Source organism: Glycine max, chromosome 13 (assembly GCF_000004515.6).
Source record: "Glycine max cultivar Williams 82 chromosome 13, Glycine_max_v4.0, whole genome shotgun sequence".
In the NCBI taxonomy this organism is placed as follows: Eukaryota; Viridiplantae; Streptophyta; class Magnoliopsida; order Fabales; family Fabaceae; genus Glycine; species Glycine max.
Genome location: NC_038249.2, coordinates 4,295,223 through 4,307,111, shown reverse-complemented (window position 1 = coordinate 4,307,111; position 11,889 = coordinate 4,295,223). Strand labels below are relative to the sequence as shown.

The window sequence follows — 11,889 nt, the reverse complement described above, 5'->3', positions numbered from 1 at the left end:
TTCACATGCACTAAGTGAATATTTGATGTGTGTGGTTGGAAATAAATTTAATTGAATTGGTAGAAGCCCAATCCAATTAAATTTTAGAGGGGGAGGTGAGCATTTGCTTACTACACCCCATTGCCACATCATATAGTCACACTTTGTGCATGTCCTTCATGCTTTACATGCCTCATGACACGTAAGGACATTTAGTGGAGAATCTTGGAATTAATCTTGGATTAGTGGGCTGAACCATAACTAAAATTCACTAATCATAATTAGTGAAATTTTGGCTCCACAAATTCAATTTCAAATTCAAGTGAAATTTGAATTGAAATTCAAGTGAAATTTGAATTAAAATTCAAATTTCCCTCCAATTTTGTGTGACACTTAGGCTATAAATAGAGGTCATGTGTGTGCATTTTTTTCAACTTTGATCATTTGAATATTAAACTTCAGATTTCAGATCTCTTTTAGAGCACAAAATTTCGTGCTCCTCTCTTCCTCTCCCTTCATTCATTTCCTTCTTCCTCCAAGCTCTTATCCATGGCCTCCTATGGTGGTGAGCTTCTTCTAGACTCATCTTCTCCTTGAAGTGGCGTCTCCTCTCTCTCTTCCTTCTCCATTCCGCTGTCATTCATCCTCCAAGAAGCAAAGGAATCCATTGATGAAGAAGATCCTAGGCCTACAAGCTCCAATGGAGCTTACATCAACTGATCCCCAGGGTTGTATAGGTTGGCATAAAATTCTTTGACAACCGCCACATCAATGCTTCCCTCCTGGAGGTTGGTGAGGTGTTTGTGTAGATTACGCCTCTCCAATTCTACTTTGAACTCCTCAAACTCAGTATGATATAATTGAACATTTCTCTCCGGAAGGATATTCCAACTGAGAATGTTATCTATGTATCTGTTCCAGGCTTCCAATGACTGCAATCGCCTAGTGTCATATTAAGCTTGTGGTCTGGAAGCTGTGCTTTTTCTCTTTTTGATGCCATTTGCAATGAGAAGAACCCATCAATTTATTAGACCAAAATTTGTTAAAATTTGAAAACAGAAAATAAAAACTGAAATTGACAGTGGGCGCTTAGCAAGACGCAACTCACTTAGCGCGCCTCATGAAAAATAACTCACTAGCTTAGCACAACAGGGGCACGCTTAGCGAGTTACGACATAAATTTTTTTTTTGCATAATTGGCTTAGTGAGATAGACACTCGCTTAGCCCAAAACAAATTTATTTCACACATGCGCTTACCGAGTAGTGCTCGCTTAGTGCGACTTGACTACTGGACACTAATTGGCTTAACGAGCATGGCTCGCTTGGCCTTATTCAAACCACATTGAATAGCACTTAGCCTGAAAGGGCTACGCTTAGCATGAGCAAAATTTCAAAATTTTAACCAAGTTATGTGGGCTTAGCAAATCAATTGCGCTTAGCCCAATAACTGCCGCAACAAATTGCGCTTAGCTCAGATAAGCTGGGCTTAGCACGAGGCAGTCAACAAAAATTTGTCTAAGGTACCTTGGCTTAGCGAAATAGCACTCGCTTAGCCACAAGTTTATCATCAATGAAGTTTTCAGTGGCTTAGCTCACACAGATGTCGCTTAGCCACGATGTTCATATAGAAGATGAACATTCAACAAAAAGATGAACTCATTTAGCACAACCATGTTGGCTTAGCGAGTTCGTCTAGAAATGCATATATTCAAGCCAATTTGATGAACTCGCTTAGTGCATCAGACAGGCTAAGTGAGATCATTGCATTTTCCAGAAAAAATGCAGAAGAAGAAGTTGAACAACTTCTTCTTTTAGACCTCTAATAGGCCCCTATCAGACATGCAATATTATCTAAACTACCTACAAAGTAAAACTCCTAACAAAGTCCTGATTTTTATCTATTCTACTTACAATCTAACCCTAAAAATCAAATTTTTAATCTAAGGTTTTCTACCCTAAAGTATCAACAATAGAAAGAGCATAAGTAAAGTCAGGAACTTACTTGAATCGAAGATGTTCAATGTACATTTGAAGAAGGATGCAAGATGGAAGCTAGAATATGCAATGCGAAATTTTTTCAGAGGAGAGAGGTTGCAGGAATTTTTTTCAAATTTGGATAAGTGTAAGTGTAACTACTGTTACACTTAACTTAAGCAGTTTTCGACTAACTCGCTTAGCGAGTCAGCGTGCTAAGCGAGTGAGAGAGATGTTTGGGTTTCTCAAAATTCTCGCTTAGCGGGTCGACGCGCTGAGCCTAGTTTTGAAATTCAAATTTTTATTTATCTTTTTTTATACTGGGCTTAGCGCAAACCATTGCGCTTAGCAAGTTATGCAGATGTTAATTCCTACAACTCTCGCTAAGCCGGGCTCAAGGCTGGCTTAGAGAATTTAATGCATCCTATATATAGAGGGGTGCATGCGCTTAATGAGTGGTTGCTCGCTTAGCGCTATTCAGGCCGCAAAGAATTGGGCTCAACGCAAATGGGCCGCGCTTAGCTCAATTAAACCAATGAATTGGCCGAATCAAATAGGGCTTAGTGCAGGTATACTGTGCTTAGCGAGCAAGCATGATACGCATAGCGAGTTAGACACTCGCTTAGCCTAATTCAGGCCAAACTAAATTGGGCTTTGCTCACTCATGGCCCGCTTTGCGTGCCCATTCAGCTTGAGAAACAGGGGTTTGAGCACTCGGTGCAAGCAATACTCGCTTAGCACACTGAAGTGATGCACTCAACGCAAGTTATGCGCTTAGCGAGTGGATTGTTCTCAAAAAAATTTATGATTTATTTTCAGTCCACTTCCTCATTAAGTTTAAAACAAACCCCAATATCTATAATTCAGTACAAGCTGATATTCCCCTTTTCAATCATCATTAAGCAAGTTCCAACTTATGCAATGCAAGAAAAACAAAGTGAAAGAAATCAGAACTGGGTTGCCTCCCAGAAAGCGCTCTTTTAACGTCATTAGCTTGACACATATACCTCAACGGGTGATATCATATTTGGCCCTCACCTTCAAGACCTCTTTTTCAACCTCCTTCACCTGCAAGCAAACATTTTGATCTGGCACAGGCTTGTCTTCTTCAAATAAATCAAAATTGATCCTCTGATCTTCAAAGCCCATTTCCAGTTTCTTTCTTCCCATGTCAACTACATAGCTTGCAGTTAACATAAATGGGCTTCCCAAGATTAAGGGAATGTCATTATCTTCACAGATATCCATTACAACAAAGTCTGCTGGGAAGGTAAAATGTTTTACTCTAACCAAAACATCTTCAATGACTCCATAAGGTCTAGTGATGGAGCGGTCAGCCAATTGTAAAGTCATCCTAGTAGACATGATTTCCAACTCTCCCAATCTTCTGCACATGGAGAGTGGCATCAGATTGATATTGGCTCCCAAGTCAATGAGAGCTTTTACCACTACGACTTCACCTATTGAGCAAGGAATGGTTACACTCCCAGGGTCTTTGAGCTTCAGTGGAAGGATTTTCTGGATCACAACATTGCAATTACCCTCCACAACTATATTTTCCCGGTGAATGTACTTGTGCTTCCTTGTCAACATGTCTTTTAAAAACTTTGAGTAGAGTGGCATATGTTGTAGAGCTTCTCCAAAGGGCATTGTTATCTCCAGTTTCCTGAAAATGTCTAGGAATCTCGCCAGGTGGCGTTCCTTATCTTTCTTGGAAGGTACCAAAGGGTATGGCACTTCCTTTCCCTCATCTGAAGCTGTTTCTTTTCTCATTTCTCTTGCTTTTTTCACTCTTACTTTTTTTCTCTTCTTTATTTTTTTCAAATTCTTCTTTTTCTTCTTTTTCTTTTTGTTTATCTCCCTCTATTTCTTTTTCATTGTCTTTTATTTCTTTCTTTTCATCAATTATTTGTTTCTCTCCACTAACTCCTCTCATCTTTTACCTTATCATTCTCTTTATCAGTAGTGTCCTTCAAAATAACTTGTTCCTTCAAAGAAACAATATCCTCATCCTCAGCCACCACAAGCTTCCTACTTCTTGTCATAACAGCTTTGCACTCTTCTTTGGGATTCTTCTCAGTATTTTCTCCAAAGTTGTTGGATAACTTCTCATCTCACTGCTTAGCCAGTTGACCCACCTGGATCTTAAGATTTTTCAGGGCTGACTCAGTGCTCTTATGATTGGACATGGTCACTTGCATGAACTGAGCCAGGGTCTCCTCCAGTTTGGTAGTCCTCTGAAAAAGATTTGGCCCTTGTTGAGGTGGCCTATTGGAAGGTCAGCCCTGGTCCTTATTGACTTGATTGCCAGGGTGTGATCTCTATTGCCCTTGCTGATTGTAGGGACCTTGCTGGAAACCTGAAAATCCTCCTTGGTTGTATCCTTGCCTTTACTGATTTCCCATGTAATTAACTTCCTGAATATGCTCTTCAATGGAAATGAAATGGCCTGATTCATGAGCACAACCACAAACGGTACAACCTACAACCTGCAAAAAAGAAGAATGTGAAGGTTGACCAGTAGACAATTTAGTTGGCAACTTACTAAGTGTTTCTGTTAAGACTTCAAGTTGCTTAGAGAGCAACATATTTTGTGCCTACAAAGCTTATGGAAGCTTGCTTGTGGGGCTTCTATGGAGGCTGGATCTTTGAGCTTCAATGAGGTCCTTTAATGGTGATTTTCCACCATGGAGATGCAGTGTAAGACAAAGGAGAAGAAGTGAGAGGAGGCGCCATCCACTAGGGAATAAGCCATGGAAGAAGGAGTTTCACCACCAAGATGAGCCTTGGATAAGAAGCTTGGAGATGATGCTTCAATGGAGGAAAAGAAAGAGGGAGAGAAAGAGAGAGGGGGGGAGCACGAAATTGAAGGAAGAAAAAAGGGAGAGAAGTTGAACTTTGAGTTGTGTCTCACAAGACTCTCATTCATCAAAGTTACAACAAGTGTTACACATGCTTCTATTTATAGACTAGGTAGCTTCCTTGAGAAGCTTCTTTGAGAAAACTTCCTTGAGAAGCTAGAGCTTAGCTACACACACCCCTCTCATAACTAAGCTCACCTCCTTGAGAAGCTTCCTTAAGAAGATTCCTAAAGAAGCTAGAGCTTAACTACACACACCTCTCTAATAGCTAAGCTCACCTCCTTGAGATGAGAAGGTAGAGCTTAGCTACACACCCCCTATAATAGCTAAGCTCACCCCCATGACAAAATACATGAAAATACAAAAAATTCTCTACTACAAAGACTACTCAAAATGCCTCGAAATACAAGGCTAAAACCTTATACTACTAGAATGGCCAAAATACAAGGCCCAAACAAAGGAAAAACCTATCCTAATATTTACAAAGATAAGCGGGCTCATACTTAGCCCATGGGCTCGAAATCTACCCTAAGGCTCATGAGAACCCTAGGGCCTTCCCTTGGATCTCTGGCACAATCTACTTGGAGTCTTCTATCCAATGCCCTTGCGGGGTAGGATTGCATCAAAAGCATTCTGTGATGATAACTCCAATAAGCTTTTCTTGGAGGGTTGGTGCACTCTATCACACAAGATAGCATGATCATTAGCAGACATATTCTCAATCAATTTAGTTGCTTCTTCAGGGGTTTTCAGCTTTATCTTCCCTCCTGCTAAAGCATCTAACAACTGCTTGGATTGCGGTCTCAGCCCATCTATAAACATGTTCAACTGAATTGGCTCAGAGAACCCATGATTGGGAGTCTTTCATAACAAACCATGAAATCTCTCCAATGCTTCACTCAAGGACTCATCAGGGAATTGGTGGAATGATGAAATAGCAGCCTTCCCTTCTGCAGTCTTTGACTCGGGGAAGTATTTCTTTAGAAACTTTTCAACAACTTCCTCCCACGTCTTTAGACTGTTGCCTTTGAATGAATGGATCCACCTCTTGGCTTCTCTTGCCAAAGAAAATGAAAATAAGCTGAGTTTGATGGCACCGTCCAGTACTCCTGCAATCTTTACAATGTTACAAATCTCTATGTATGTTGCTAAATGTGCATAGGGGTCCTCGTTTGGTAATCCATGAAATAGGTTCCCCTGTATCTGATGAATCAAAGAATGAGGATAGTTTATATTATGTGCTTGGACTTCTGGACGCGCAATACTTATAAAGAATTGCGGCACAGAACTACTGGAGTAATCTTCAAGGGTAACCCTGTGTTGATGTTCTTCAGCCATGACAGAGGCTTCTGGTAAATCTGTAGTGTATTCCCTAAATGACGGTGAATAAGATGATGGATAATCAGAGGATTAAGCTTCTTCTTCTAAAATGGAAGCTACTGTCCTGTCTGGCAACAATTTCCTTCTCCTTTCAGCTCTGTTCCTTTTTAAAGTGGTTTCAATTTCCAAATCCAGAGGATATTACCTGTAGAAGATCTATGCATACAAAACACTGATCGAAACAGCGGTTATCCAATTCAAAAATAAAACAAATATAAACAAGTAATAAAAGAGTAACAAATAGACACTTAAAAACTGAACTAAACTTTCCAAATAGAAAGAAGTTTCCTTGCAACGGTGCCAGAAACTTGCTCAACGGCCGGCAAGTGTACCGGATCGCTCAAGTAGTATAAAACGGTAAGTGAATACCGAGTATCGAACTCTCGGGGAACTTGTTTTGTGATTCAGCAAATAAGCGAGGCACTCAGATCGCTTAGCGAGTTGGGAGAATCTGGAGGAGAATCTGAGAAGCATCTGCGTGCTCAGCGCATCATCAGCTTGCTCAACGAGACGTTTGTCTCTTCATGCGCTAAGCGCACCCAGCTCGCTTAGCGGATATTCACTAACTCGCGCTAAGCGAGCCTTCGAGGTCAGAAAGCCCTTTTTAAAGATGACATGACTCTTGCTAAGCGCACAGGCCTCGCTTAGCGAGACACCAGCTGCTAGCCTTCACAAATTTCATCCTTTTTGCCTAAAATTGAAGTTGAAACACATTAAATTCACAATGTTGGGCATTTCTACTGATCAAAATTAAACTAAACCTAAAAATATGTACAAACCTACAAAAAGAACCATAAATTGGGGAAAAGACATTTTATAAAACTTTTCTATACAAAAGTTAGTCGTAAATGATGACTAACACGCATTCTCTTTTTTGGTGATATTGCTCTATTCTCGTTTCTTCTTCATTCATCATATAGACCCCATTATTGAAGAAGTTGACTCGAACACTAACATTGCGTCTGAGTCCATGGCTACTCAAGTGCATGATCCTCCACCTTCTCGTGCCCTTGAGAAGGAGCTTATCAAAACCTGAAAGACACTTGCACTAGCTCTGACGAATCGTGCCTTTGCTGAAAAGGAAGCTCGCAAATGGTCTCTAATTGGCGATATCTTCTAGAAGAAAGCCTCTGGATGGAAACCTTGTCGCTTTCCTATGCCTTCTAGTAGCCCCCTTACCATTTCCTTGGATTCTGAAGACTCTAGTGATGAGCTCCTGCAAAAGCTTAATGAAGAAACTATCAAACAAAGGGGGAGAAAAATGTAAAAGCCAAACATGTCAAAGTCTAAAGTGTCAAAGTCATCATAATCTGAAGAAAGTTGAATTTGAGGAGGAGTTGAGCTATTATGTCTAAAGGAAGCATAGTCCAAGGGGGAGCTCCTATGGTGAATTGTGTCTTTTCTATCTTTTATGCACTCCAAAACACATCTCTTTGATGTGAAAATTTCTTACAAGAATAAACGAAACATGTTTCCTATTAATTGTTTAGACTTTGTCTTAGAGTCTTATGATGCTCTATATTTCTTTTTTATCTTATATTCTCTTACATCTGATAAGACTGCTAATTTTTTCTTCGCAATGAAATACTTTAAACTAGTTTTCATCTTCTACATTTGTAATTGCAATTGAAAGACTCATCAAGATCCTTAATTATTTTCATTAGATGCAAACAAATGCAAAAGAGATATGTTGCATGATCTATGTCTAATATCTGCGTCTGATGTTTTCAAACAACGGGAAAATAAGATTATAATTTGATATTGTATATGATATTTAATACTTCATATATTACTACGTGTCTGAAATTCTTTCTGCATAAACATTCTCCTAGGATCTGCCAAATTCTATGAAGAATAAATGAAGTCAAGATCTGATATGCCATCAAAAGACACGCTCTGTTATGTAGGACTTGCTCTGACCCAAAGATGTGACGACCTTCCGCAAACTCTCATACACGCAAGCCTTAAAGGAAAAGTCCTCTTCATGAGGAAAGGACGTGCATTAAATGCACCCAACAACCTTTTTTTATCAAACGAAGATCAAAGCAATAACTACCCGTTATGAGACAACGAACATCTGAAGTCGAAGGCCTATACAAACCAAAAGTTTTTTAAGACTGACATAGTTTATCTTCTGTGCATATTTCTCTTACTCTTCTTCAACAAGACTTTTTGAATATATTCTTTTAAGAATAGAAAAGCTCTCAAAACACCTTGAACATTTTGAGAGAAAAGGGCTAAGTGCTTAGATAGTTCATGCGTCTGTAAGGAAATTCTACATTAGTCTCTGAGCAGTCATTCATCACAAATCTTGTTCATTTTGTTTAAGAGCCAACAATAACTTGGTAGAAGAAAGAATACTGGGTATTGATAAAACTTGGATAGAGTTTGATTTGTAAGTGCCAAAAGTGGTTGTGATATAATATTGTAACTCTTGAAAAGTTAGTGAAACTTTGTGATATACCAAGAAATGGACGTGGTCTCAGTGATAGAGACAAACTAGTATAAATCTTTGTGTTTGTTTATTCTTGTTTCTCGTTAACTGATGTTGGGACTGAATTGTGTTTTTATCAATTATAAGAAAAACTATGTCTTTGAAAATTCATTTTTCTCATCGTCTAAAATGTTCTTGTGATAAAGGACAACTTGCTTTCTTACAAAGTTATCTATACATATGAAAAACCTTATTGTTTTGAAAAGATTTCAATAATTACATTAAATCACAATTCAACTTTTCTTCTTGTGATATTTACCTTTACAATTTTGTAGCCTACAAAATATATAACAAAATTTTGTTGATTCATGTCCATATAATAATGTTAAATTCACACACACATTATATATATTTTTATTGTTAAAAATATTTTAAATTATTTCATCAATAACATCATAAATTAGATAATTTTTATTTTTTATGATAGAATCCATATCTATCATTCACGAGAAACAATTCTACTTGAATACTTTAACTCTTTTTGTATTTTTGAATAACTTAAACAACTAATTATATTCGTCTAAATATAAAAGTTAAATTTTATAAATAGATGTATTTCAAAAATGCATGAAAACGAGTGACCCAAATAAATGCACAAATATCATGTGTATTTTTATTATTGTAAGGCTTTCTTAAAAAAACAAATAAGACTATTTTTTTAATATAAAACAAGTTACTATTTTAACATAGTTTACATAACATTAACCGCTCTATCATTTTATTGACTATTCATGTTTTGATTTTTTTTTATTGTCACTAAGTAGGTATATCTAATTTTTACTTTTAAAAATATTTAGAAATGAAAGCAACCCATGTTTTGACTTTTTTTATTGTGACTGAGCAATATAGGCATATCTAACTTTTATCTTTAAAAATATGTAGAAATGAAAGCAACCCGTGTGAACGCACGCTTAACTGACTAATTTAACATTGAAATTGAACATGAGATTCATAAACCAATTAAAAAATCAATATTTTAACGACTGTTTTTGACTCGCATTTAAATATTGTTTAGCAGTTTCATGGCTTCAAGTAGATGAATGCGTCAAAGAAAGAATAGACAATAATAGAGCCACCAAATTTTCCTACAAGGCAAGGAAAAACATGTAACATAAGAAATGAGCATTAAGAAACTCAAGTACCTATACAAAAGGGTGATAAAAACAAATAGATAAAAACATGTATCAGTCGAACAATTAAACATGGTGGGCTACATACAAGCCAATTTCCCAATAACCCTTAAACATCTTCAGCTGCCTCAAGAAGGGAATCAATCGGTTTTAAAATTTTGAGATTCGAGAACACTCCTCTCAGCAACTTGGCTGTTCAGGTAGTGCAGGCGACAAACCGGCATATACAAATCAGCCCCACCAATTAGTTCAGTCTCTCTCTGCTCTGTCTTCCTCAAGGTGAAAAAAGCACGTTTGCCACACAGTTCACAACGTGCTGTTAGTTTGGTCACAGAATCAGCAAGTGGAATTATGTGAAGCACAGAGCCAAAGCTTCTCCTGAACAAAAGGGTAAGATGAAAAAATAAGCATTTTGAGGAAAAATCAAATACTAAAACCTAAACCTACAATAATACAATATAGCTGTACCTTAAGTAATCACCATCCAGGCCTGCAACAATTACGGTTTTGCCATCTTCATCAGCAGCCTTGCAGCAAAACTCGTATAGGTCCTCAAAAAATTGAGCCTCGTCTATGCCAATCACATCCAACTGCACCCAAAGCAGTAAAACACATTCACCAAACAGACATAAACTACCAAGCCAAAGTACTAAATATTTTGAAAAGTGAACCGTAACCACAATTGCAGCCCTAATATCAAGACTTCTGGAATCACTAACACAACAATTTAGGAGTTATAAGATTGATTAGAATGTAGTAGAAAGAGAAAGAGAGAAAGAGAAAGAAGAGAAAAAATGATTGTGGATTCGATTCCACCACTAAAAAATATTAACAATTAACATTTACCAATAAAAAAAAAAACTATTACAACAACTTGCAACCACTTCAACTGTATTTATCTGAAAGTTTGCACCATACTATGAATTGCAACAAAATTACATTTACAACCACAATCGAAACTTAAAACCTTAACTACAACTACCGAATTTTGATCCTTTCTTACCATCAAATAGAGTGTTGTGTTAACAAAGACACAAAGGAATGATGGGTTTGCAACCAATTATGAGAGTGAGGGTTTTTTATTGCCTTCTCAATTTTTTTGTTATAAAAATGTTTTTTAAAAACCATTACACAGTACTCAACAATCAATTTCTCATCTAAAATCCATTACAAAGTACTCAACTTCACATTTCTAAAATTCATTTAAAAAATGTCCTCGTCCTCTTTCTCTGCCTTTTTCAAGTCCTCTATCAAGTGTTCAAAGAACAAACTTATAAAAGTAAAAATATATTCAAGTGACAAATAAATTTTAAAAAACAAAAATTCACTTTCAAAAACTACACAATCAATGGTCAGTTTTTGTCTCTTTCCAACTTATTGTTTTAAAAACTATTTTCTAAAATAATTCTATACTAATCAACATCAATATATTAAATTTCGAAATTATTTCCAAAACACATTTAAAAAAAAAAAAACAATAACCAGATCTGATCAAGGGCCAAGCACAATTTGCTGAAAGACAAAAACAACTTTTGGTAAACCAAAAACTGTTTTAAAACCAGTAAACAAAACAATGCTACTTTCGGTCCTTTCCTCTTCAAAATGTCAAATAACCAAAACAAAAGAACATCGAAAGTACCTTCTGATAAGCATCATCGCCGTGTTTTTCCCTGAACGACAACAGATCCGGTAACGCCCTGCAAGGAAATTTAATCCCATCGTGCGTCACAACCGAGTCAATTGCATATCTTGTATCCTTGCTCGATTTTAACAACACCACATTCCTTCGCAACAAAAACACAACTATTAACAATAATTACTAAAAAAATGGCAAAAACAAAACAAAAAACTTAGATTCAAACTTGAAAAAAAATACTTGGCAGCGTTGAGTTCGGATTCGATGCGACAAAGAAGGGCAGTGGTCTTGCCAGCGAACATGGGACCGACGATGACATGAACCTCACCAGATGAGTTCGAAAGGTCTTTGGCTGTGTCCAATGAGAGGGACGAAGAAGAGGCCATAGTTTGAATGCGGAAAGGCGTGTTTGGTATGAGAAAAGGGAAGACAAT

General features: G+C 37.3%; 2 protein-coding genes across 2 annotated transcripts; both read right to left on the bottom strand.

Annotated features, from left to right (window-relative positions):
* Positions 1-2,962: 2,962 nt before the first annotated feature.
* Positions 2,963-3,727, bottom strand: LOC102661013 (uncharacterized). The gene has a single exon (XM_006595260.1). It carries the CDS (start codon positions 3,725-3,727, stop codon positions 2,963-2,965), a length of 765 nt encoding a protein of 254 aa, XP_006595323.1.
* Positions 3,728-9,790: 6,063 nt separating this feature from the next.
* Positions 9,791-11,889, bottom strand: LOC100818437 (thymidine kinase a). Its single transcript, XM_003542265.5, has 4 exons — positions 11,696-11,889; positions 11,459-11,603; positions 10,288-10,409; positions 9,791-10,197 (listed from the first exon to the last, which is right to left on the bottom strand). The coding sequence occupies exons 1-4, from the start codon at positions 11,839-11,841 to the stop codon at positions 9,960-9,962; spliced, it is 651 nt and encodes a 216-aa protein (XP_003542313.1). The 5' UTR covers positions 11,842-11,889; the 3' UTR covers positions 9,791-9,959.

Coding starts and splice junctions, on each gene's coding strand:
- LOC102661013 (XM_006595260.1), bottom strand. CDS start 3,727: ATGAGAAAAGAAACAGCTTCAGATGAGGGAAAGGAAGTGCCATACCCT.
- LOC100818437 (XM_003542265.5), bottom strand. CDS start 11,841: ATGGCCTCTTCTTCGTCCCTCTCATTGGACACAGCCAAAGACCTTTCG. Junction 11,604..11,695: donor TCCGAACTCAACGCTGCCAA/GTATTTTTTTTC, acceptor TTTGTTGCGAAG/GAATGTGGTGTTGTTAAAAT. Junction 10,198..10,287: donor CTGGATGGTGATTACTTAAG/GTACAGCTATAT, acceptor CCTTTTGTTCAG/GAGAAGCTTTGGCTCTGTGC.